Genomic DNA, 25,338 nt, shown 5'->3' with positions numbered 1-25,338 from the left:
CAGGGAACCCAATGCGGGACTCAATCCCAGGACCCTGGGACCATGACCTGAGCCGAAGGCAGACGCTTAACCATCTGAGCCACCCAGGCACCCTAGACTTTTTTTTTTTTTAAGATTTTATTTATTTATTTGAGAGAGAGAGAATGAGAGAGAGCACATGAGAGGGGGGAGGGTCAGAGGGAGAAGCAGATTCCCCGCCAAGCAGGGAGCCCGATGCGGGACTTGATCCCGGGACTCCAGGATCATGACCTGAGCCGAAGGCAGTCGCTTAACCAACTGAGCCACCCAGGCACCCACCCTAGACTTTTTTTTTAAGGGACAGGTTCTCCTCTAGACGGAAGTGTATTGCTGTGGTGGCGCAAATAGTGTTGCACGTGTGGGAAAACAGGTCTGCGTCCCAAGCAGAAAAATCGATACATTGGACTGCATAAAAATCTAACAATGTGTTTCAGAGGACAAAATTCAATAATAAAAAAGACGAATAAATCAAAAATGGGCAAAGGGCAGTTCTTCAGAGAAGACACACAGATGGCTAATAAACATGTGAAAACATGTTCAGCATCCTTAGCCATTGGGGAAATGCCACTCAAAACCGCTGGTTAACATCTGACAACCCACCAGGATGGCTGGCGTCAGAAAGACAATCCCACGCATTGGTGCAGATGTAGAGCTGTCCGAACCCTCGTGCATTGCTGATGGGAATGTAAAATGGTGCAGCCACTTTGGAACCAGTCTGGCAGCTCCTTATAAGGTTAAGCACAGAGTGACCATACGACCCAGCAATTCCACTCCTAGGTACAGACCTGGAAAATGAAAACATGTCCATGGAAAAACTTGTCCACGAGTGTTCATAATAGCATTCTTCTTCTTTCTTCCTTCTTTTTCCTCCTTCTTTTAAAGTAATCTCTACACCCAATGTGGGGCTCGAACCTACAACCCTGAGATCAAGAGTCGCATGCTCTAGCAACTGAGCCAGCCAGGCGCTCCTCATAACTGAGCATTATTCTTAGTAGCCAAAAAGTGAACACAACCCAAATATCCATTGGTTGATGGGTTAATATACAAAATGTGGTATATGCAAACAAAGGAATATTATTCCACAATAAGAAGAAAAGAAGTACAGAATGGGCAAATCTATAGAAACAGAAACTAGATTAGTGTTTGCCCAAGACTGGGGGGTAAGGATGGGGAGGTACATCTATCTAAAATTAACAAGACTTTGGACTTGGATTCTGGGTATTTCATCTAAACGGACTCACCGTATGTAGTCTGTTGTGTGTGGCTTTTACTTAGCATCAGGTTTTCAGGGTTCATCTGTGTTAATGAAGCAAGGATGAGTACTTCACTCCTTTCACTGTTGAGTAATACGTTCCTTTGTGTGACTAAAACCACTCCTGTCCATTCGTGTTTCTCCACACCCTCCTCGACACTTGTTATTACATCTCTTTTTGATTAGAGCCATCCTGGTGAGTGTGAAATGATACCTCCTGGTAGTTTTGATTTGTATTTCCTGGTTGGCTAATGATATTGAGCATCTCTCCATGGGCTTCTTGGCCATTGTATATCTTTGGAGAACTGTCTATTCAGATCATTTTTGTATATGGTCTGAGGCCAGGGTCCAAATTCATTCTTTTTCATGTGGATATCTAGTCGTCCCAGCACCATTTGTCAGAAAGATGATTCTTTTCCACCCTGGTTGGAAATTAATTGACTGTGGGTATGAGGGTTTATTTCTGGTCTCTCGATTTTGTTTCATGGATCTTTAGATCTATCCTTAAGCCAGTACCTCACTGTCTTAATTACTATAGCTTTGTGTAGTGCGTTTTGTAATTGGGAAAACTTACTTATTTTTTAGATTGTTTTGTCTATTCTGGATCCCTTGAATTACCATATGAATTTTAGGATGAGCTTGTTAATTTCTGCAAAGAAGTCAGGTGGGATTGCATTGAAAATGATGAGGGATAGGGGTGACTGAGTGGCTCCGTCGGTTGGGCATCTGCCTTTGGCTCGGGTTGTGGTCTCCAGGTCCTGGGATCAAGCCCCGTGTCAGACTTCCTGCTTAGCAGGGAGTCTGCTTCTCCCTCTGCCTCTGCCCCTCCCCTTGCAACTGTGCATGTGCGTGCTCTCTCTCTCTCTCTCTCAAATAAATAAATAAAATCCTAAAAAATAAAGAAAATGATGAGGGATAGAAGTAGGAAAATGTTTACCCTTAGCTGGAAAGGCTGACCTAAAGCCTGCATAGTTTTGATAGGGATCAAATACGTGCTAGTTGCTACATTCTTTAAGGGTCTCATGACTGCCTGCACATCTCACCAGTAGTTAATATTGAACTGAATGTTAAACACCAGGGGAATCTTGCAAAAGTAGTTTTAGACATTCAAAGAAATTTGAAGAAACTTTTGTAATCTTATATTCCCTGCATGCCTCCTTCCTTTTGCTGAGTATATGACCACCAGCCTCACATAGCCAAAGCGCAGTTCTTTCTGCCCATGGGTCCTGTCCCCGTGCTACTTAAATAAACTTACTAAGCTGCACTGTCAGTGGCTCAAGAATTCTTTCCTGACCCTTGGCACTCACCAGCCCCCACATAAGTTTTGGTGACCTGTACAGGGACAGGGCCAAAAAGAATTCAGGAGATTCAGTGCGGCTGGGTAAGTCTTCTTTACCCCCAGTCTTTGTTTCTTACCCTGTTCTTTTTCGGAGATCTCCTAAATAGTATGACCCTTTGGAATGTGCCTTGTCTGAGTGCTCAGGGGAAGAACCTCTTTCCTGTGGCTACATTCCAGGGAGGGACAAACTCTTGCCACCCGGCTGGCCACTAGTATGTTGGCCATAATGGTGTTGGGCTCAGGCTCTCCCTGTTTTACCCGTTCTTTCAATACTCGTGTTCTTCTCAGGCGCAGGATGGCCATGCGTGTCATCAGGACAGCCACCAATCTTAACTCCCGTGTAAGGTATCCTCCCAAATAACCTGGTGTGATCCCTCCATGAGCATAACATCCAAGATACATCTGACCGTGTGCTTCCTGCAAGGGACCGGTGGGAGCTCTTACGCGGTTGGGGCACTCACCTGACAGGGACCACTTAATCTGAGAGCAGGACCGAAAATGCCAAACAGCCATGGGTAAGGACGAATGAGAGACATGAAGAAACAAAAGTATGGAAATCCTATTTAATCCGGGCAACTTTCTCATGAGCTTTATCCATGATCCAGTCCTTTTTTTTAATTTTTATTTTTTTAATTTTTATTTTTTTATTAACATATAATGTGTTATTTGTTTCAGGGGTACAGTTCTGTGATTCATCAGTCTTATGCAATTCACAGCGCTCACCGTAGCACATACCCTCCCCAGTGTCCATCACCCAGCCACCCCATCCCTCCCACCCCGCTCCACTCCAGCAACCCTCAGTTTGTTTCCTGAGATTAAGAGTCGCTTATGGTTTGTTTCCCTCTCTGGTTTCTTCTTGTTTCATTTTCCCCCTCCCCTCCCCGTTCCCCTATGATCCTGTTTTATTTATCAAATTCCTCATTATCCAAGATCCAGTCCCAAGGGAGTGGTCCCATCCGGCGCCTCCCCAAGAGGTCCTGTTCCATGTGTGCCGCGCCTGCTTTCCTGTCGACAGATTGCTGCCAAGATCCTGTCCACACCTCCCTCTTTTTCCCAAGTTACTTACTGCCTCTTCGTTTGCTGCTGCTTTTTTTTTTTTTAAAGATTTTATTTATTTATTTGACAGAGACACAGCGAGAGAGGGAACACAAGCAGGGGGAGTGGGAGAGGGAGAAGCAGGCTTCCCACAGAGCAGGGAGCCCGATGCGGGGCTCGATCCAGGACCCCAGGATCATGACCTGAGCCCAAGGCAGACACTTAACGACTGAGCCACCCAGGTGCCCCTCTTTGTTTGCTTCTTATTTTGTGCATCAGATCTGAAATGTGTCTTGAGAAGACTGGATGAATGTTGCCTGACTCTTGTACTTGGGGGCTTCTCCCTCATTCGTTCCCAGGTTGATAGCTATGATAACTGGATAGCTATGATAACTGCCAGTTGTCTGTGGTTAGTCTACCTTGGGGCGGTGACTTTAAGGAATATTCCAAGCAGCTGCTGAAACTCCTTTTGTTTCGAAGAGGTTCCCTGAATTCTCTGGCCTGACATGGACTGTTTTCACTTTTTGTGGGTGGAAAGAAAATGTGCGTTTGTTCTTCTGTCTCAGCTGATGAGCTCTAGGACCCGGAGTCCTCTTTTTTCTGTTTGGGCTTTTATCCAGCTCCAGCCTTGTTGGCAGCACCCCTTCCCTCTCCTCGTGTTTCCGCACCACCCTAGGCAAGGCTTACATAACCAGCTCTGGTGAGACCTCCGTGCCTCCTGCCCTCGCTGTTTCGCCACCTCCTTATGAGGTTCCAACTGAAGCACCTCCTGAATCAGCATGAAGAGGTCCAAGAGTTCCCTTGGGCTTAACCCACTCCCTTCAGATTTCCCCATAGGTGCCCCGAGTAAAATTGACAGCGGGGAACAAATTGACTGTTAGTTCTCACAGGTGCAGTATATTCTGTAGTAAAGCTAATTTAGGTTTGTTAGTTTCATTAAAATGACGTGTCTTTAGAGTTATCAGCATTAAATGTAAAACTTTACTGAGGTTTACTAAAGGTCAGATAAGCTCGTGTTATCTTTGCTGCAGTTGTCAGCAAAAGATGATTTAAAATGATGGTTAATTTTACCCATCTCATAAAGCTTTCCTGGGTAATTGTTAAGAACGAGTAGGTTGAATAAAAAGGTTTCTAGGTAGGGGCGCCTGGGGGGCTCAGTCAGTTCAGTGTCCAACTGTTGATCTCAGCCCAGGTCTTGATCTCACAGTCGTGAGTTCCAGCCTCACACTGGGCTCCACACTGGACGTGGAGCCTACTTAAAAAAAAAAGTTTATAGGTAAAACTTTTAAATGGCTTTCAAAATCTTTAGTAACCTGAACCTTTAAAGTGTTGCTAAGTTAAACAATAAATTGGATTGAATTCATTGGCAATCCAAATCTTGTCCCTAACAAAACAAAATATTAAAGCATTGTTTACTCAACACGGGTTTGTGCTTCTGGCTTCTTATTGCAGAGAAACTGACAAGAGTTGCTTTCCTTATTTCCATCAGGCTTAATTACATTTAACAGAATTTTAACCTAGAAACCTTAGTCTGAAAATTAAGTAGTAACCAATTGTGAACTGTCTGCTACACCAGAATTTCTTTTTTTTAAGATTTTATTTGTTTGTCAGAGAGAGCGAGAGTACAAGTAGGGGGAGCGGCAGGCTGAGGGAGAAGCAGGCTCCCCACTGAGCAAGGAGGCTGATGTGGGACTCGATCCCAGGAGGCTGATGTGGGACTCGATTCCAGGACCCTGGGATCTTGACCTGAGCTGAAGGTGGACACTTAACCGACTGAGCCACCCAGGCATCCCTACACCAGAATTCTTTAGCTTGGCAATTTATGAGTACAGTTCATAATTTCTAAAAACATATGTTTCCCCATAGCACAGTCTTTCAGTAAAGCATAAGGCATGTTTACCAACAGACTCGACTCTGTATTTAGGAAAGTAGGAAATGTGTAAGGAAGGTATAAGAAATGATAATACATTTTTTTCTTTTTAAAGATTTTATTTATTTATTTGAGAGAGAGAATGAGAGACAGCATGAGAGGGAAGAGGGTCAGAGGGAGAAGCAGACCCCCCGCTGAGCAGGGAGCCCGATGTGGGACTTGACCCCGGGACTCCAGGATCATGACCTGAGCCAAAGGCATTCGCTTAACCAACTGAGCTACCCAGGCGCCCGAGAATACATTTTGTTGAGGGGGAAAAGAAAGTTATTTTGTCCCAAAATGAGGTTGGTTATTTAAAGATTTTATTTATTCATTTGAGAGAGAGCGAGCACGAGCAGGGGGAGGGGCAGAGGGAGAAGCAGGCTCCCCACTGACCAGGGAGCCCAGTGTGGGGCTTGATCGCAGGACCCTGGGGTCATGACCTGAGCCGAAGGGCAGACACTTAGCTGACTGAGCCACCCAGGTGTCCCAAGATTGGTTATTTAGAGAGAAAAGGCTTAGGACGAAATCTGAATGAAAAAGTTGTAGAAGGTGTGTGAAGGCAAATCTTTGAAAAGAACTTTGTATGTGGTCAGGACTAAGATTGAAATAAATGAATTTTTTAAAAAGATTTTATTAATTTGAGGGAGAGGGAGAAACAGACTCCCCGTGGGGCTCAATCCCAGGACCCTGAGATCATGACCTGAGCCAAAGTCAGACACTTAACTGACTGGGCCACCCAAGTGCCCCAAAATAAATGGATTTTAAAAGTACACTGGCATAAGATTGATATTCTGCTTTTCTCTCCATTAAGACCATTTTCGGGGTGCCTGGGTGGCTCAGTCGATTAAGTGTCTGCCTTCAGCTCAGGTCACGATCCCAGGGTCCTAGGATCGAGCCCCGCATTGGGCTCCCTGCTCAGCGGAGAGCCTACTTCTCCCTCTTCTGCTCCCCCTGCTTGTGTTCTCTCTCTCAAATAAATAAAAAATCTTAAAAAAAAAAAAAAGACCACTTTCTTAGATTGTTGGTCTGCTCATGATAAGAAATTGTAAACAAAGGTTTGTTATTCTTTATGTGCCCAAAAAACCAAAGCTTCTGTGTTTTTGTCTTTATCAGGTCTTTGTACTTAAGAAAGTTAAAAATTCTCAAGAAAAAAAACCAAAACAAAACAGTTCTCAATATTAAAGGAGCTAAGTTTTGCTAACAACGGTGTAACCATCTATAGACTCTTATTGCTAGCTTGGTTAATTAAATCCCGAGTTTCATAGTGATCTATGATCCTGTTGAGGCCTGTACTTTGAAACTTCCCAAGATTCAAATTCTAAAAAAAAGTCCTTTTGATTAATTAGGCTGGTTTATGTGGTATGTTAAGTTACTTGGGAAGCACGGTCAAAAACTTGATAAACCTTGGGTTCTGTTGCTTGGATAAATGCTGTTATAACTGTTGTAGAAATTATGTGAAATTCCTAAAGTTTTACTGTGTTCTGGTATGAGGTCATCACTGGACACCCTGAGCTTCAACACACAGCAGCCCCTAACAGGGTTCCCTTCTGTTCGCCTCCACGCCAGGCACTCCGGACACGATGGCCCTGGTGTCTGCTGATTCCCGCATCGCGGAACTTCTCACGGAGCTCCATCAGCTGATTAAACAAACCCAGGTAAGAAGCTGCAGCCCTTGGCTCCTGGAGGGCGGCACGCGAGCCGCGGGGCGTTCACAGACTTTGGACATGCGGGGACCCAGGTGACGGATGAACCGGCAGCCGAGGAGAATGTGGGGCGTGACAGCCGGATTTTCTCTTGGCAGGCAGGACGTCCTAATCCTCTCTGTTCCATGACGGCTACAATGAGCTAGGATTCACATACCGTACAGCTCACCCATTTGAAGTATGCGATTCCAGTGGTTTTTAGTATATTCACAGAGTCGTGCCACCATCCCCACGATCAGTTTCAGAACATTTTCATCATCTGACAAAAATGCCCTGTACCCGTCATGGTCCCTCCCCTTTTCCCTCCACCCCCTTATCCCAGCTGAACGAAGATAACCTTCGCAGGCCGGATAAGCCAAGAGGTTCTCTCCCGGGAGCTGGTCAGGGGCCTCGTTTGGAAGGCGCAGGGTCTGAAAACACAGGCCTGCTGAGTTCATCTTTTACTGCACAGCCGCCCCCAGCCCGGCCCTTGGCCTCCACTCCCTTGCAGCAAAATGGTAGCGGGGCCTCGGTAGCCAGTCGGGACAGCAGCCGCCTGCCCGAGACTGCAGCGGCGTGAGTACGAGTGTGGGTGAGACTGCAGCAGCCGCCAGGCCAGGGAGAGACCGCAAGGAGCACTCAGTCGGTCCCGCAGAGCCGGGACCTACACTTTCCTAATTTATACTAGTCTGATTACCCGCTTCCGCCCTTCATGCAGTACTGTTCATGCCTTATAATAAATTTGTGTAAAACTGTTCAGCATAGAAATTAGCTGATGGTGAGCTAAATCAAACTCTTCCTTGGGCCAGTCGTTTCCCGTCGGCGTTGCCGTCTGAGGAGAATCTGGCCCCAGTTCCCCCCACGTTTGCTCATCAATACCAGTATCAGCGGATGACTTCTTGACGGGGCGCAGCTGAATCTTACTAGCGTTGCTGGTGTGTTACACCATGTTCAACTACGGTCATGGTGGAGTTCAGTTTCATTACAGAACAAGTTAGTGAGAATTACAGAGCTATTTGTTATGCCCTCCCAACAGAATTGGCGTGCCCACTTACCAGATATTGTATGGATGACATTTTTACTTTACAGTGTTTTTACTTCATGATATTTGCTTTATTCCACTTGGCCACGATTCAGTTATTTCTGGGTTCTGAGTCAGCTGGGGACAAAGCCAGTCGCCCTGTCCCAGCTCACAGGCTTGTGCTGAGACTGCTTTTCATTGTGTGTTCTATAGCAGGGCCCACCTCCTACCTAGGGGGAGCCCCAAATGGTACCCAAAATAACAGTCCTGTCTCTGCCAGCTGTAGCTCAGGATGTCTTATTTTGATCTGTTCTTGGGTCAGGGCAGTCATAGTGCATTAATATAAATTACAAGTGGAACCCAGTGTGGGGCTTGAACTCACGACCCTGAGATCAAGACCTGAGCTGAGATCAAGAGTCGGACGCTTGACCGACTGAGCCACCCGGGCGCCCCCACCCAGGTTACACAAAGACCCGTCTTTCGGAGCCATACGCCATGCAGTCCTGTGGCCCAGAAGGGAGCAGTCCTGGAAATGCCTTCCCAAACGATGTCCTTCGTAGTGGGACGTGACCTGAAAAGTAAGGGTCAGAAGATACTGGCATATACGTATTGCTAGCGCCTCTGGCCTGGGATGCCGGGGGCCACGGCAGGATAAAGGGCTGCCCTCATGCCCTGTTGACCTTATCCCTGCAGGAAGAGCGTTCACGGAGTGAACACAACTTAGTGAACATCCAGAAGACCCATGAGCGGATGCAGACAGAGAACAAGAGTAAGTCACTGGGCTCAGAAGAGAAAGGGGAGGAGAAAGGGGGGTGGGCTGAGACCGGGAGCGTGGCTATCACTAGCTTCAGACAGGACTTTTGCATGTGTCTACATAATCCAAAACGAACTGCTCCTTAGTCAGTTTTCCCTTCGGCTGAGTGACCTAAGGTGACCCGGGAAACAGATGACAGACCACCTAGCACTAAGGAACCTTAAAATCCCCCAGCTCTAGAGACTGGGAAGTCAGTGTTAAGGCTGCATCCAGGGGAGCCCTGTTGAGTGCACAAGCACCCCAGTTACCTAGTGTTTTCTAGAGAGAGAGCTTCCCTCCCAGCATCCCCTGCACATGCCCCAAAGCCCTCCTGCTCAGCCTCCTGGGTTGGTGCTTTCCAACTCTGAGCAGCTTTGAGAACTGTTGTCTGTTTTCCTGTGTGCTAAGAAATAGTTTCTGCGTGTGTCATGCTATGGCAAAGGCTAGAAAGTCCTCTGCCAAATGCGTGATGGCATGTGAACCATATGAAAACGTGAACTCGTTAAACCCGGGGCATCGGCCTCGGGGCACTTCGAGCCAGCAGAGCTCACGTCTCAGTCCGTGGCCTCTGCACGCCTCTCGGGTGCACAGAAGCAGCCCCACAAGACTGCCAGCCACCCCCCTGCCCACCCTCTTCCTCTGCTCACTTTGCAGTCTCTCCCTATTACCGGACAAAGCTGCGCGGGCTCTATACGACCGCCAAGGCTGATGCGGAGGCTGAGTGCAAGTGAGTCCCGTCCCTTCTCCTTTGTCACCCACCCGTGTGCTGGGCTGCCGGAGCCTGCAGACCCCAGCCCCCGCCGCCTTTCCTGCCACCAATAAGCAGATTCCCGCTCCCCAGGCTGTCCCTTGGGGCCCCCGCTTTCCCTAGAACCCACTTTTGGGCCTCCCCTTCCCACTAGCCCTGCTGTTTCCTAGATGGCAGCAAGGTGGGGGCCGGACCCCGGCACAGCCTTTTACTATCAGGTGACCTGGAGCAGTCGCTCCCGCTGAGACCCACTTACCCCATCATTACAACAGGGATCATAACTGTCTACAGAACTGTCAACATAACATGAGATAATGTATATAAAGTGCCTAAGACCAGTGATTTTCACACTCTTTTGACTATAACCCATAGTAGGAAATACATTCTCTGATGTGGCTTCATCATGATATTAAGACCTCTTCGTCATCTCTGTACTACCACCACTAAGGACTCCTCTGCGGCCCTACTGAGCCGGGTGCTATTCCAAGTACGTTACGTACTTATCTCATGTAATGCTCAGAGCGACCGCAAGGTGGACGTTACCCCCATTTTACAGGTGAGGACACTAAGATACAAGGGGTTCCATAATCTGCTAAAAGTCACAAAACTAGTAAGTCGGGGAGCTCCGTTGTAGATCCAAAGTCCATATTCTTTAACGCCATAATAGAATGGTGTAATGATCACCTTTCCACGGCACACACATATATCACAGAACTGGAACAAGAAGTACGGTTTGTACCGTTACCGTATATATAGTCTGGGATTTGTTTGTTTGTTTGTTTGTTTTTAAACTTTTTTTATTTATTTGACAGAGAGAAAGACAGCCAGAGAGGGAACACAAGCAGGGGGAGTGGGAGAGGGAGAAGCAGGCTTCCCGCTGAGCAGGGAGCCCGACGCGGGGCTCGATCCCAGGACCCTGGGATCATGACCTGAGCCGAAGGCAGATGCTTAACGACTGAGCCACCCAGGCGCCCATGTTTGTTTGTTTTTAAGTGATCTATACACCCGACGTGGGGCTCAAACTCCCAACTGGAGATCAAGAGTTGCATGCTCTTACCACTGAGCCAGCCGGGCATCCTGTGTTCTCTTTTATTAAATGCTGGTTGTTACCCCAGAAGTTAATCTCACAAGCCACTAATGAGTCTCGGCCTGCTATTTAAATACTGCCTTGCACGTGTGATGGTCAGCACCCTAAGCGTTACCAGTGGCTCCAGGATCTTCCTCTCCTCCCATCTGGCCCTTCACAGACCCTGTCTTGTGCTCAAAGACCCTGCCTTGTACTCACGGTCCCAGATTTTCTTTGCCTGCCATTGTCTTTGTTCTGCAAATCTTTGCTGGCACTTACCCCGTGCCTGGTGCTGGGCAGTCCCCATACAGAGACACGAGGATAGCGAGGACCCAGCCTACGAGGGCAAACAGTCTGGAAAGGAGAGGCACCCTAAGAAAACAGTGACCAGGACAGTATAGTTGGTGGGCCAGCAGAGGTGGGCTCACTGTGCCTGGGGGCCTGGGACAGCCACAGGGAGGAGGAGAGACTTGAAGTAGGGGTCAGTAGGCGGACGTGGCAGAGGCCGTGGAGGAGTGTATGGTGGACATGCACACTGGGGGAATGAGAACCGGTCCTTTGTGGCTGGGGAAGGGCAAGGCAGGACTTGGAGGGCTTCCAGTAACTGGACTTTATCCTGGAGGCCATAGGGAGCCAGCGAAGATGTAAAGCAGTAGAAAAACCCCTGGCTGCTGGGGTAGGGCAGACGGGGTAAGATTCAAGGCCATTTAGGAGACCAGGCAGGTAGTGATGGAATTGAGCCAAGACAGTGGCAGTGGGGATGGAGAAGCAAGGGTGGGTTCAAGGGCAGGTTCTGAAAGAAAATTGGGGGCCATTTGGGAGGGGGGAAGCTGAAGATTCCACGCTTTGCAGCTTAGATGGAGGGACCTGACGGGGCTTCCCATAGTGGGCTGGGGCCGGCTTAGGCGGGAGGAGACACCATGCCTTCTGATTGCTGGTGTTGTCTACCGGCTTCCTGGCCCACCCTTCCTGCCCCCTCTTCCCCTGAGGTGCACATTTGTCATCTGGCAATTGTTGGGCCCTTTCATGCTCATCTGCGCTGGAGTATGGCTTGCATAAGCTTGAGTGACAAACACATTTGAGAGTAAAAGGCAAAATGGTCCTTCCCAGCTTAATTGCTGGCAAAGTGACTGCTTCTGAAACCAGTTTGGTGTGGGCTCTTCTCTGGCATTGACCTATCTGGAGTTAAACATTTATAAGCTCCTTTCAGAATTGCAGGGTCCGACGTTTTGCAATTCTGCTGCCATTTCATTTTTCGACTCTGAAAAGTTTATCCATTCATCACTAGATACTGAGTCCCTGTCGGCACCAGGCGCCATGCTGGGTACGGGAGCGTGTGAGAGTGTGAAGGGCCAGCCCCGAGCATGGGGAAGCTCCTGGTCAGGGCGGGGAACACATGTCTCTGTGTGCTCCTGAGGCACTCTCCTGCACCCATGCGTGTCTAAGGAGATTAACTAAAACCCTCAGGAAACTGAAGAGGCACCTAGAGCCAGCCTCAGGAACTAGCCCGAGGCCCGTGACACATTGCTGTTGTCTCTTCCATGTGCGCCAGGGGCTGCCCCCCAGCTGGTTTTCATCCTCCTGCTTTGCAGAAAATGGAAAAGAACCCCTGCTCTTTAATTTAACAGTTGTTCTCTTTTTTTAAAAAGGCCTTGAGTTGGCACACTGGCAGGAGGGATCAAAGGGGAACAAGATCAAAGATCCAACTTGCCATAAACAGGTAGCCATTCCCAGGTGGGAACAAATCATTTTCTAACCTTAGTGCAAAAGACATTTCTCAACAGCAGAAGGGATGGTGTCCTCAGTGAGACTTTGGCCACAGATAGTGGATAACTCCATCACCCAGAGTCCCAGCTAGGGAAGATAGTTTTATGACGGGCCCAGCTGGTGCAGGCAGAGGTTCCAAGGGCCCGAACGACTCAAGGGCTGGAACGTCAGGTGCCCAGAGGAGAGAATGAAGGCCACGGTTCCGGGGCCTGGACAGCAGGTGGTTAGCTGGGACGCTTGCCTGGTAGTGTTCCAGCTTGCTGACCAGAGGTGCCGCTCTAGTCTTGACCTGTCCCGTCGGAAGGTGGTCTTTTCCAGTTTCTGCAGGGTTGTTCCTTTATGTAATTATTAAGTCTCTTATAGGAGATATTGAGATTATGTAAATATCCCATGTCCCCAGACTCGGCTTTGGCATCTGTTTATGATTCTTGCCTAAAACAATTGGGATTTTTTTTTTTTTTTTTTTTTTAAGCTCCCCGGGGGAAGGGTACCTGGGTGGCTCCAGCGGCTGAGTGTCCCAACTCTTGATCTCAGCTCAGATCTTCATCTCAGGGTCGTGAGTTTAAGCCCCACATTGGGCTCCATGCTGGGTGTGGAGTCTACTTAAAAAAATAAAATCAGCTCCCCAGGGGATTCTGATGTGCAGCTAGGGTTAAGATCCACTCCGTTACTATCTCACCGAGTATGGCTTAGGACATGCTGCATAAAACTGTTCTTCAGACAGGTGCAGCAGCGATGGTCAGACTCCAAGTTCCGTTTGGCTTCCTGGCTTTTACTCTGCTGCTGTCCTGGGGCCTGACCACCCCACGTCCCCAGGCTTGCGAGCCTGCGGCGCCTCTGACTGAGCCCTCCCTGCATCCTGTGCCCTCCACGCTGAGCTGTGGTGCGGCAGGCATCCTGCTCCGGATTGCCTGGCTCCCTCTGCCAGGGCTACCCCCCCCCCCCCCGGCCTCCGGCCTCTGCCCGATGAGCTTCACAGGAGCCTGGGACGCCCCCCTGGCCCACCTGCGAGGCTGTCATCTCCCTCCTGCCGAATGAAGGCCTTCAGAACCTCGGGGGAATTACTAAAGGTTGACTAGAGGAAGAGCCATGGGAGAGGAGGAAAATCAGTGACCCCAGATGGAGTCTGGGCTGCTTATTCCTATTGAAATATTCTTTGGGGGAGAGTCCTCAAGATCTAGGATAAAGAAACCTTTCTCCAGTGAGGATTGTGTTCCCTTCTGCTGGATTGCTTGGGCCCCAACCACCTTGGAACCCTGTAAACTGACTCCAGAGGTTTCCTGGGGCTGCAGCCTTTCAGAGACCAATCCCTTCCACCCCCAGCCCCACTCCGAGCCCAGAGAACTCCCCACAGTCCTCTGGAGTGTCTCCTTTGACTTGTCCCAGCTTGGACAGACCCCGAGCTTTCACTTCTATCCTCCAAATCTCCAGACTGTTAGAGGCGGCCAGCATGCAGGGTTTCTTGAGGCTCTGTCAAATGCAGCCGGCTCTGCTATGGTTACTGCTCTGGGATCCTCTTGGATTCTTGGGTGTGCTACCTCTCACTACCTTGTCAGTTCTTTTATGCTTTTTAAAATGTAAAAACAGAGGCGCCTGGGCGGCTCAGTGGTTAAGCGTCTGCCTTCAGCTCAGGTCATGATCCCAGGATCCTGGGATCGAGTCCCGCATCTGACTCCCTGCTCCGCAGGAAGCCTGCTTCTCCCTCTTCCACTCCCCCTGCTGTGTTCCCTCTCTCGCTGTGTCTCTCTGTCAATAAATAAATAAAATCTTTAAAAAAATAAAATGTAAACACAGGAGCACCTGGCGGGCTCAGTCAGTAGAGCATGCAAAGCTTGATCTTGGGGTTGTGGGTTCGAGTCCCACATTGGGTGTAGAGATTACTTAAAAATAAAATCATAAATAAATATTCTAGATAGATAGATGGATTAGATTAGATAGATTAGATAAAAAGAAAGAAAGAAAAAGAAAAAAAAACAGGGCTTATAGTTTTCGGCAGTAGGGCTGGTCTGAGTTACCCAGCCTGCTGTAAGCAGAAAAGGAATTCTGTGCTTTGTGCTTCATCCAGACCTCTTCTCCCTTCTCCCCACCCTCAGCATACTCCGAAAAGCTCTAGATAAGATAGCGGAAATCAAGTCCCTGTTGGAAGAAAGGCGGATTGGTGAGTTGGAGACCAGCTTGGTGCTTCTTGACCAGGTCGAGTGAGGCTTCCTGAGACCAGCATTCGTGGCTCCCTGCAGGGGTGGGGGGCCTGTCGCCACAGCCCGGTGTGCTCGTTCCATGGACTTCAGGTCCTGGCCAGCGCTCAGAGGCAGGGGCTCCCCGTGTCCCTGTGCAGACCTGGAAGATTTCACCCCGCCCCCTCATGCTTCTCTCCCCCTTGTGCCTGGGGCAGTTGCCTCCTTCCCGCTACCCCCCACCCCCACCTCTTGCTGTGGGAAGCACCGGCTGCTTTGGGAGAGCCATCCTTCAGGTGGAGTTTACACAGGGTGTTGGCTTCCGAATCCCTGCAGACTGCCGTGGCTCTCCCATCTCTTACCCCTTCAGTGAGCCCTCAGTGGGCAGACAGCTTGCCCATCAGACATGTCCCACTGCCAGTTGGGTTTGCGCGATGTTAACTGGGTGTGTTGAGCCATGCCTGAGGAGGTCAGGAGTCTGTCCGCATTTGACAGTTCTTAGTTTTTTTTGTTGAATGACAGCATATACTCCTAGTAGAAAAGTACCCATAAGCCTACAGACAGCTCTCTGAAATTTTGGCTAACCCAACAAACGGATGTGACCAGCACCTCAGAACCCTTCTTTTGCCCTCGGTGCCCTCTGTGAGAGCAGCCTGGGACTCTCACCGCGAGCATCTGGCGGGAGGGCAGGGGTCACACTGGGCCCTTGGTGGTCACTCAGGAGGTGGGCTCCAGGCCAAGCTCCACTGACTGTGCCCCAGTGCCCTGTCCCTGGTGCCTCAGGGGCGCACTTCCTTCCCACAGCGGCCAAGATTGCGGGCCTGTACAATGACTCGGAACCCCCTCGGAAGACCATGCGCAGGGGGGTGCTGATGACCCTGCTGCAGCAGTCCGCCATGACCCTGCCCCTGTGGATCGGGAAGCCTGGTGACAAGTGAGGGCAGGCCCGGGGTGGGGGGAGCTGACAAGAGGGAAGGGCTGGGACTAACACCTTATTCCAACCCTCAGGCCCCCACCCCTCTGTGGGGCCATTCCAGCCTCTGGGGACTACGTGGCCAAACCTGGAGACAAGGTGGCCGCCCGGGTAAAGGCTGTGGATGGGGACGAGCAGTGGATCCTGGCCGAGGTGGTCAGTTACAGCCATGCCACCAACAAGTGAGTGGACACCCAGCCCTCGGTCCGCTCTCCCGTTACACCTGCGCCGGCTGCCCTTCACCCCCGTCTGCAGGCTGGGAGAAGAGCCTCCCAGGGTGCCTGTGGAGACGGGGACGGTGTGTGACTCAGGCTCCCTGGGCTGCTTCCCCTCCCCACACCTCACCCCGCCCCTCCTCGTCGCTCTGATTTTGGACCGTGCACCTCCCTGCATCCACCGTTTTCTCTTTGTTCTCCAGGTATGAGGTAGATGACATTGATGAAGAAGGCAAAGAGTGAGTGTGCTGGTCAGGGAGGGACCATGGAAGCAGCTGGAAAGGAGCCCCCTACCTGGCATGGGTTGACCTGAGCCCCCCTTTCAGGAGACATACCCTGAGCCGGCGGCGCATCATCCCACTGCCCCAGTGGAAAGCCAACCCAGAGACGGATCCTGAAGCCTTATTTCAGAAGGAGCAGCTCGTGCTGGCCCTGTATCCCCAGACCACGTGCTTCTACCGTGCCCTGATCCACACCCCCCCACAACGGGTAAGGCAGCCCCCATGGGAGAGACAGACCATGACGCCAGCACTGGGCTGAGCGGATGGGTCATGGGGTCACCTTCCCCTCCTATCCTCATCTTCTAGCCTCTCTGAGCTAGGAGAGTCCTACGTGTTGCCCCCTCTCTCCTGCTTACACTCTGCCCTGTAGGTGCCCTCCAGCCACGTCCCCTTGGGCAGTGCCAGCCAACCCCCTCTCCAACCTTCAGAGTTCTAGCCAGCCCCACATGGAATGGGACCGATGTCCCCTCTGGTCTCACCGCACTTTTGCACTGAGATGGGCAGCACCACAGCCAGGGCCTGTCCTCCAACCTTGACTGTCGCACCACTGCCCTTTCTTCGTGTGAGGCTGTGCTCCCTCGTGCTGGCGACCCATTACCTGATGGCAGCTTTAAGGCTGTTCTCCCCTCTTCCTCCAGGAGCCCTGCCTGCTGCTCTCTGCGTTTTTCTTGATCCCCTTAACACAGGGTCCCCAAAAGGCACCAGATCCTCCATGTAGAATCCCCCCACATAGACAGCAAGTCTCCCTCCTCCCTGCTCTTTGTGCCCTGGCCCTTCGTTGCTGAGAAAAGGGCTCTGCCGTAGCAGGGACTAGGTTCAGAGTGAAGATGGGGACAGGAGAGGCTGGGAGCCCGTGGACCAGAGATTTCCCATCAGTCTGGGCTGGGGGCCTTGCCTGGGGGTCTCTGACCAGCCCCTCCTGTCTTCCCCCATCCCAGCCCCAGGATGACTATTCAGTCCTGTTTGAAGACACCTCCTATGCAGATGGTTACTCCCCTCCCCTCAATGTGGCCCAGAGGTACGTGGTGGCTTGTAAGGAGCCCAAGAAAAAGTGAAGTGGGCTGGCAGACTCACGGTCTCCTGCCACCCTCACAGGGGAATGCAACAAAAGGTTTTGTGGCAAATAAATATTGTTCCCCTTTGCCCGCGTCTCCTTGGTTTTGTTTTTCCAGACCCTTCTCCCCTTCCCCATAACAGGGCAAGTTAGGGAATTGGAGGCCGCAGGGTCGAGATGGCTTCATTTGGTCCCAGTGGGCATTTCCTTTTAGCTCAGGTTTGCTCTTTGCCTGCATTAAAGGCTCTCGGTGTAATACACATGGAATTTTATTTTTGAGGCTGGGGGCAGGTCACCGCAGTGGGGTCTTCGGCGTGCCTCCCAGGGAGCACCACTCACAGCTGGGTGAGGAAGCGGAGGCCGTAGCCCTCCATCTTCTTGGCATAGTCGGCGTCAAAGCGCTCATTCTGGGCCACAGTGAAGGTGGTCTTCCAGTCCCCCGAGATGCCTGTGGACAGAGGGGAGGACGGCTGCAGGCCCCAGCCACAGAGCAGGCCCGGGGTGGCTCAGGCCAGCTCTCGCCTCCGCGTCCACGCTTGCCTCCCCAGATGCCCGTCCTGCATGGGCACTCACCTTTCCTCATGAAGGCTGAAATGCTGTGGTCCATGACGTGAAGGGGTATGGTGCTGTAGTTAGTCTTAGAGTTGTTCTTCATCTCATTGAAAGACGTGTGCTGGACGATGAGATCCACGGTCTCCTCTGGCAGGGAATGCCCCACAAACTTCAGGATCTTCTGAATCTCCCTTTTGGGATTCTGGAGCAGCAGAGGGGCTCTTCAGTGGAGGTTGGGATTGCTCACCGAGCAAACAAAAGGGAGGGCCCCCCTAACTCCTCGGGGTCTGGCCACTTCCGCCTAGAGACCTCTCAGCCCCACCTCCTTGACTTGGGTCCTCTTTCCCTGGGGCACATTAGTTGCCCCTGCCCTGTGACCCTGAAATAAGCTCTTGTTTGGGTCCTGACGGGTGAGCGCAGGGACGGTCCTCTTTCGTAACTGTGGCGGCAGGGAGAGCAAGAGAGAATGCTGGCGGATGGCTCTGTGTCGCTGGGGTCTGAGATCAGAGCTATATGGCCTTGCTGCCCGGGTGACGCTGCAGCTCCAAGTCCCGGGCAGGAAGGCGGGCTGGGGGACCCGGGGGACTGGTGTGGGGCTGCCAGAGGGCAGGCGGCCAAGAGGGCCTTGGCAGGTCCCTGGCAGGTTCCTGCTTCTCCACGGATGACCTGGAGGGAAGCAGCAGCAGGCGGCCTCACCTCTTTCATGTCCTCATAGAAGAGATAGAGAATGGGGTGGGTGTGACTCAGCTCCCACCACTCCCGCACGTGCTGATACCAGGACCCATAGGACACTGGGGAGAGGGGCAGAGACATGGACACACGGCTGGTATTAGTTTGGGCTGGCTGCCGCCGCTCAGCTCCGCCCCGCTCCTTCCTCCAGATTTGGGTCCCACCTTCCCCAGCCATGAACTTCTCCAGGAAGTTGTCCCAGGTGTCAGGGTCTGGGTGCACCTTGGCCATGCGGTAGAAGTGGTAATAGGAGACAGCCACATCCTTTGCGTTGCGGGCCATGTAGACCACCTGGAGGGACAGATGACCCCCACACACACCCAAGCATCATCACCACACAGTGAACCAGGTGGTTCCACCCTTCACAGCATCCCTGCAAGGGAAGTTAGCTCTTGGTCTGGCCAAGGGAGTAATAAGCTTAGAGGCTGACTTGCTTGTGGTCCCTGGAACCATACTTATGCTAATCTAATCCCCCTCAGTGCTGCCATACCCAGATTGGGAACAAGCTGTGCCAGATTCTCACCAGCCCCCTCCTCCACGGGCCTGGGGAGGCCTGCAGAGAAGACTGCCTTTCTCAGCTCTCCCCAGAGGAGTCTCCTTTTCACTGATCCCCACAACAGGATGAAGCAGACCGCCTCCTCCCCTAAGATGAGACCTTCCCAGCAGATAGGGCCAAAGCTGGGATGGCCCCAGCAGCCTCGTTCCCTGGCTTCCTCTACCATTCACCTTGACCTTCTGATCCAGCAAGGTCTGGGGGAGCAGAGCCAAGGGCAGGTGTGTCTTGATGAGTCGTGGAGCTGGTGTATCTTTCAGAACCTCCAAGCCTATGCCATGGAATGGGGTAGGGAAAGTCTGCTGAGCTGGAGCCCAGTCCTGCCCCCTCCCTCTGCTCCACTGGTCCCCAGAGCCCCACTACACACCTGTGGGAACCCCTGGAACCTTGAACTCAAGGAAGGGTACCCGGATGAAGATGGGGGCCCTTTGACACTTCTGTACATCACCGCCTTGGTAGATCATGTCCAGGATCTCACTCACCCAGGTGGTGCCTGGAGAGCAGGGAAAGGGTCGGTGAGCAGGGCTGAGGGCAGCCCCTTGCTGGTCCAACATAGGGGACTGTGGCCCGGGAGAGGGGTGGATGGCCCTCATCACCTACCAGATTTGGGGTAGGTACTGATAAGCAGGTCATCAGGCTGGGCTTGGAAGTCCTGCAGTGACCCCAGTGCCTCTGCAAAGTACTTGACGAGAGGGATCCCCTTCACATACTTCAGGGGCGGGCGCGAGGTGTCCTGGATGAGCTCCATGCTGCGCGTCAAGGGCCGGAGTGCGGCCGACTTGCCTTAACAACATCACAACATGCCATCTGTTGAAATCTTGCTTTAAGATGAGGGACTGCGGCTGACTTGGCCCTGCTCACAAAGCTAGTGGGTGGCGGGAGCTGGGCTTCAAACCCAGACGGAACGCTCATGCAGTGGGTCAGGGCGCCGGCTGCACCTTTGCTTTACCTGCCGGGCTTATTAAAATCCCCGAGCCTGCGGCCACACCCCAAACCAATTAAATCTCTCTCTGGGGCCCAATCCCGGTTTTCTTGGAAGCTCCGGGAGACTCCAGTGTCCCCGTGAGCACTACTACCCTGGCGCCTGCCAGTTCTCCTCCTTCCACTACTTCTGCGGCAGCCCCCGGCCTACTGCACCGACCTGCTCTCCCTGCTCTCCCTGCCATCCCTTTGAGCAACCTGGGCCCCTCACGCATGGCAACATTTCAAAGGCCCGCGGGGCCTGTGATCCCACTTGCCCAACTGCACTGTCTTGGCTCAGGGATAAACACAGCCAGCTGAAAAACCTGAGCTTGTCTGGGGGACCAGAGTCTGGTATGCGGATGAGCAAAAGCGGTGGGTCAATGGAAGAGGGAAGGGGGTTTCAGCCGGGGTTGTGATTGGCTGATTGAAATGGACCATCCAGAGGGAAAGGGCAAGGATGCCACTGCGGCAGCAGGGGAGAGAGAGGGGCTAGCCCTGCCCAGCCCAGCCCACCCCACCCGGGCACTCACCAGACCTCTCTGGATCTTGGTCTTGTGACTACTTCGTGCTGTGGCTTACTGGGTGCCGTGTGGTGAGTGCAAAACTGCTCTGGAGCTGAAGGGTTGTTAAACCCAAAGTGGGAGGGATCTGGAGCCAGCCTCCAGGAAGGGAAGGGTGGAGTTTAGAGTGGGAGGACCCGCCTATGGCTCCCCTCCTTAGCACCCCAGCAGGAGCCAAGCTTAGACTGACCTGAAAACCCAAGACGTGAGTTTGGTGTGTAGAAAATAAAGGGAAGACTGAACTAGACAAAAGAGCCCAGTAAGTTTTCACTTTTATTTTGGGGGTGGTTTTTGGAGCTGTAATCTTTGCTCCTGACCTGCCCTCAACTCTGCCCCTGCGCGGCAGGCCAACTGACAGCTTGTTCTTTTTTCTAATTTTATTTATTTACTTGACACAGAGAGAACAAGCAGGGGGAGCAGCAGAGGGAGAGGGAGAAGCAGGCTCTCTGCTGAGCAGGGAGCCCGACGCGGGGCTCCATCCCAGGACCCCGGGATTATGACCAGAGCCAAAGGCAGATGCTTAACTGACTGAGCCCCCCCAGGCGCCCCTGACAGCTTGTTCTGATGGAGCCAGCCAGTTTAGAGGGGGCAGAGTGGAGAGGAAAGGTGGCACTCTTGTGAGCAGGGCCACTCACCTTCCTGCGGCTCCAGGCCAGTCTTGAAGATGCCAGAGGTTCACGCTGAGAGCGGCCCCCACTGGTGTTCTAGCAGCGCAGGCATTCCAGAACTGCTAGTCTGACCTCTGACAAGGCCAGTACAGAGCAATGCGGGGGAGGGGGGGCTGGCTGATTGGGGTTGGGGCCGAGCAGAGGCGGTGCAGGCTTTCTGAGGCAGCAGGGAGACAAAACGGCAAGAACGCAGAGTCTCATAACCCTGGCAGTGAGTCCAGCTCCTGAGGATTTCATGGAGACTCATTCATGATTGGTGACAGAACCATGGCCCCCACAAGGTGCTTTTCTTTCACTGGGTTTAAAGGGGCTCCCAAACAGAGACAAGAAGGGGCTTAGAGAGCCACAGAGCCCCATAGGGTAGCATATCCCCTCACCCATCCCACTTTTGGCCTCTGTCCTTACTGTTTGGATTAAAGTCCAAAGTCAAGCTGGGCACTAGATTTGGATGGGCTCTGAGTCAAGGGTGTGAGTCTCCCAAGCACTCAAAGAATTGTGTGACGTCAGAAGCATACAGGGGAAAGCTGAGGCACATGGGCCTCCAGGAAGAGGAGAGCCTGGTCCAGGTGAGTGAGCGGTCCCTTCCCAGTCTGCTCTTCTCCTCAGGCCCCAGTGACTGGCACGGCCTCTGTCTCCTAGCTCCCGCGCTGCCCCCCCCGCCCCAGCAAACACCAGAAAGTTCCCTTAACTCAGACTCTTTATTGTACTCAAATAAAAAGTGCCCAGACCCACAGGGGAGGCAGAGGGTTGGGGGCGCTGAGGATCAGGTCTCCAGCATGTCTGTCCAGTGTTCCTGTGGAGACAAGAGGACTGGTCAAAGGCAGCCTCGGGTATGGGGTGGGGTAGGGAGGCTGGGGCCAAAGCCACTTCTCACCTCTTCTAATTCCAAGTCTTCCTCTTCCTCCTCGGCTCCCACCCGGCACAGCCAGATCAGGTCTCCCCACAGCAGTGAGTTCTTACAGCTACCAAGGGGTGCAGTTGGTAGGAGACAGAGTCAGGATCACAAGCCTCCTGCAGGCTAGGCCCTGGGTGCCAAGATAAGGACTCAGCTGCCCTGGGGCCTGGACTTGGACAACCGGCACCATCCTCCCAGAGCTCGACCACGCTGGGGCGGGGGTGTTGGACTCACCCCGGGCACTGGCCCTCTAGGGGCAGAAGCTGCCCTGGCTCCTCTTGCAGGAACTCCTCTGCTAGGCAGATCACGTGGGCTCTTAGGTGGCAGCCAGGGTGGGGGCAGCACAGGGGGCCCTCTTCATCCTGTCAGAAGTGGCAGGCAGGTAAGAGAGAAAACCAGGAGGAATGATGTAGCTAACACTCAGAACTTCTAGTGACCAGACACTGTTCCAGAGGGCAAAGGGTGTCAGTGGGCCGCCCGATCCTTCAATAAACAGCTGGATCCCAAGTCGTTGGAACCCTGGGCTCGCAGCGACCTGGAGACGAGGTAGGGCGGCTCACCTGGAAGGAGCGCGCGCACAGGGCGCAGCAGGCCTCGGCGTCTTGGTCGGGCTCGGACTCCGGGTCAGCTAAGGGGTCGGCTCGGCGCCTCGGGGCCGAGGCGCGGGGCGGCGGAGGCCCGAAGGCCAGCGGCATGTGCGGCGGCGGCGGCGGGCACAGCTCACGTCGGAAGTCGGCGCGCAGCCAGCGCACGGTGAGCGGGAGGCGCGCCCAGGGCGGCGCGCGCAGCATGTGCGCCAGCACGCGCAGGTGGAAAGCGAAGGCGGCCTCGCTGCGCAGGCGCGGGCCTACGTGCGCCAGGCGGCGCGAGGCGTGCGGGTGCTGCCAGGCCCACTCGAACTGCGGGCGGGGAGTAGGGGCTTCAGGGCCGCCCGGTTAGGCCCCAAGCCCCAGCCCGTCCTCCCACCGCCCCCCCCCCCCCCGTCTCCTTTCTTACCCTAAGGGCAGCCACGGCGGAAGGGAAGCCGTGCACGATAAGCACCATCTCCCTGGGGACGAGAACGAGCACGGGGCCCGTGACAGTCCGCCCGAACCGGTGTCAAGCCGAATCCGCTCGCCATGGTTCGACCCCAGTCCTACCCGGGAGTGGAGTTCTCACGCCCGGCTTCAAACCTCGTCCGCGAGGCTCCGCCCCCCTCGTGGAGGTACGTCCCTTCGCACCTGCCAACCTCAGGCCCCGCCTCCAGCACAGGTACTTAACTGCCCTCCTCAGTTCCTCCCCCTTGCAGGCTCTCTCTTTACCAAACTCCACCTTGATCATCAGCCCGCTGTCACGGGCCCAAGCCTAGATCATCAGTCCCCTTCCTACCCAACCCCTTCCTTCATCCCACAGCTGAGTTTCACAGGGCTCCGCCTCCCCCCAACCTCGCACCGCCCCCCCCACCTCGCACCGCCCCCCCCACCTCGCACCGCCCCACCACCACCACGCACTTCCCCCCCCACCACGCACCTCCCCTGTGATAGGCCCGCCCTCGTCGCCAGGACCCCGGCCCCCGGCCCTGTTATCGACCACCACACGGGCTCCGCCCACTGGCCTGGCCCTGCCCCTCTCGGCAGGGCTCTCCTCCTCCGAGCCCCGCCTCCTCCTTGAAGCCCTCCTCCAGGCCGAAACCGCTCCCTCTTACCAGGGCCCGCGTCCGCTGGTCCGCCAGGCCCCGCCTTTTTTGCGGCCCCCGTTGTGCTGCTGGACCCGACGAGCAGGGTTGACGGTGAACCCCACGTAGACGCGACCCCGGTGCCGAGGGTTCAGGCAGTAGAGCAGGTAGACGCCGAAGAAGCGCCCGGGCCTCGCCGCGTCCCCCGCAGGGCCCATCGGGACTTGTGGGTTGATTGCTGCGACCTGTGACCTCAGGGAGGGCTGAGTTGCCAGGGCCGCAAGATGCTTGTCTCGGAAAAAGCGTTTGGGGGCGATCCCGAGGTACCCTAGAGGCCGCAGCAAATGCAGGTTCGCGCACCCTCTCCTGGCTGGAGTAGGGTGTCCAAACCGGCCCACAGAACCCAGGCTGCGATGCAGGCGGCGGACACCTATTAGCGCCCGAATCCGTCCTTGAGCAGATTCTGATTGGCTGGCCGATGGTAAGCGCGGAAACCCAGGACAGTTGGAAAGCTGGGCTTGCGTGAGGGCGGAAGTGCCGGGTTTACGGACGCCTTAGGGCGGAAGTAGAGGCCTCAGCGGAAGTGGCGTCAGTAAGGGCGGAAGCAGTGTGGCTGGGGTCGGAGCTGGGGTTCCATCCCGGCTGGGCTGCCGCCCCTTCTGGGCCGCCGCAATGGAACTCAGCGCCGATTACCTCCGGGAGAAGCTGCAGCGGGACTTGGAGGCAGAGCATGTGGTGCGTTGAGCGGCCTGGATTCTCCCAGCGAGGGGGAAAGCGCGCCTGAGGGGCGGATTTCACACTCTCCCCACCGTTCTGCCCCGTAGGAAGTCGAGGACACGACTCCCAACCGTTGCGCGTCCAGCTTCCGAGTCCTGGTGGTGTCGGCCAAGTTCGAGGGGAAGCCACTGCTTCAGAGACACCGGTGAGGCCTCGGGAATACCTCGCTCGGCGCGATCCCAGCGCCGGGACCCCAACCCAGGCCACGCCCCAAAACCTAACTCCCTCACCCCCGCCGGTGGGGCCCTACACCGTGAACCACGGCCCCAAGGATCCCGCCTTCGTGGCCCCTGTATTGAGACTTAGGCCCTCTGCCTCTTTGGTTCCCAAGTCCCGGGACACAACTTGGGGAGTCTCCTGGGTCACCCTACCTTCGGAGGCCGCAACTCAGGCCCCGGCCTTCCATTTCCTAACCCCATCTCCCCCAGGCTGGTGAACACGTGCCTAGCGGAAGAGCTTCTGCACATTCATGCCTTTGAGCAGAAAACCCTGACCCCAGAGCAGTGGGCCCGTGAGCGGCAGAAATAAGAGACCAAGGCCTGCACAGCCATTAAATTATGAATCAGGGCCAGCTTCTGTGTCAAGTGTGTTGTGTGTGGGAGGGATGCTGAGCTTGAGTCGACAGCCTGGTTTCTCCCTGCCCTGCCACTCTGCATT

General features: G+C 53.6%; 4 protein-coding genes across 14 annotated transcripts in view; 2 read left to right on the top strand and 2 right to left on the bottom strand.

Moving 5' to 3' along the window:
- Nucleotides 1-17,419, top strand: part of SGF29 (SAGA complex associated factor 29) — a 32,067-nt gene extending 14,648 nt beyond the window's left edge. For 2 of the 6 annotated variants that reach the window (XM_034988953.1, XM_034988951.1), the window contains exons 2-10: nt 7,123-7,211; nt 8,953-9,028; nt 9,707-9,779; nt 14,727-14,791; nt 15,612-15,741; nt 15,816-15,962; nt 16,199-16,234; nt 16,322-16,484; nt 17,215-17,419. In XM_034988953.1, the coding sequence (XP_034844844.1) occupies nt 7,137-7,211; nt 8,953-9,028; nt 9,707-9,779; nt 14,727-14,791; nt 15,612-15,741; nt 15,816-15,962; nt 16,199-16,234; nt 16,322-16,484; nt 17,215-17,331 (882 nt within the window). In that variant the 5' untranslated portion in view covers nt 7,123-7,136 and the 3' untranslated portion in view covers nt 17,332-17,419. Of the gene's footprint in view, nt 1-2,178; nt 3,125-3,839; nt 3,887-7,120; nt 7,212-7,357; nt 7,438-8,719; nt 8,838-8,952; nt 9,029-9,706; nt 9,780-14,726; nt 14,792-15,611; nt 15,742-15,815; nt 15,963-16,198; nt 16,235-16,321; nt 16,485-17,214 lie in introns of those variants that run through there. The other 4 variants (XM_034988955.1, XM_034988952.1, XM_034988954.1 and 1 more) reach the window with 4 other exon arrangements.
- A 164-nt stretch (nt 17,420-17,583) lies between these two features.
- On the bottom strand, nt 17,584-21,400 carry LOC117999643 (sulfotransferase 1A1). Of its 3 annotated transcripts, none has more exons than XM_034988959.1 (8): nt 21,323-21,400; nt 19,765-19,947; nt 19,532-19,657; nt 19,338-19,435; nt 18,776-18,902; nt 18,579-18,673; nt 17,904-18,084; nt 17,584-17,778 (listed from the first exon to the last, which is right to left on the bottom strand). In XM_034988959.1, the coding sequence occupies exons 2-8, from the start codon at nt 19,910-19,912 to the stop codon at nt 17,666-17,668; spliced, it is 888 nt and encodes a 295-aa protein (XP_034844850.1). In that variant the 5' UTR covers nt 19,913-19,947; nt 21,323-21,400; the 3' UTR covers nt 17,584-17,665. The 3 variants fall into 3 exon arrangements, with proteins under 3 accessions (XP_034844850.1, XP_034844848.1, XP_034844849.1); XM_034988957.1 differs by lacking the exon at nt 21,323-21,400 and adding an exon at nt 20,658-20,745; XM_034988958.1 differs by lacking the exon at nt 21,323-21,400 and having other exon boundaries at nt 19,765-19,971.
- A 25-nt stretch (nt 21,401-21,425) lies between these two features.
- Nucleotides 21,426-24,174, bottom strand: SLX1A (SLX1 homolog A, structure-specific endonuclease subunit). Of its 3 annotated transcripts, XM_034988961.1 has the most exons (7): nt 23,935-24,174; nt 23,247-23,298; nt 22,811-23,149; nt 22,485-22,612; nt 22,230-22,317; nt 22,088-22,148; nt 21,426-21,512 (listed from the first exon to the last, which is right to left on the bottom strand). In XM_034988961.1, exons 1-6 carry the CDS (start codon nt 24,120-24,122, stop codon nt 22,119-22,121), a joined length of 825 nt encoding a protein of 274 aa, XP_034844852.1. In that variant the 5' UTR covers nt 24,123-24,174; the 3' UTR covers nt 21,426-21,512; nt 22,088-22,118. The 3 variants fall into 3 exon arrangements, with proteins under 3 accessions (XP_034844852.1, XP_034844851.1, XP_034844853.1); XM_034988960.1 differs by lacking the exon at nt 21,426-21,512 and having other exon boundaries at nt 22,035-22,148; XM_034988962.1 differs by lacking the exons at nt 21,426-21,512; nt 22,088-22,148 and having other exon boundaries at nt 22,289-22,380.
- A 117-nt stretch (nt 24,175-24,291) lies between these two features.
- Nucleotides 24,292-25,252, top strand: BOLA2B (bolA family member 2B). 2 transcript variants are annotated; one of them, XM_034988963.1, is made up of 3 exons: nt 24,292-24,639; nt 24,729-24,826; nt 25,110-25,252. In XM_034988963.1, exons 1-3 carry the CDS (start codon nt 24,577-24,579, stop codon nt 25,207-25,209), a joined length of 261 nt encoding a protein of 86 aa, XP_034844854.1. In that variant the 5' UTR covers nt 24,292-24,576; the 3' UTR covers nt 25,210-25,252. The 2 variants fall into 2 exon arrangements, with proteins under 2 accessions (XP_034844854.1, XP_034844855.1); XM_034988964.1 differs by having other exon boundaries at nt 24,392-24,639; nt 24,767-24,826.
- Nucleotides 25,253-25,338: the final 86 nt, after the last annotated feature.

The sequence above is a fragment of the Mirounga leonina genome, unplaced genomic scaffold (genome assembly GCF_011800145.1).
Source record: "Mirounga leonina isolate KUSES-001 unplaced genomic scaffold, KU_Mleo_1.0 Mir_454, whole genome shotgun sequence".
NCBI lineage: Eukaryota > Metazoa > Chordata > Mammalia > Carnivora > Phocidae > Mirounga > Mirounga leonina.
Note: the sequence above shows the minus strand (reverse complement) of the source record. Positions and strands in the feature narration are given on the sequence as shown.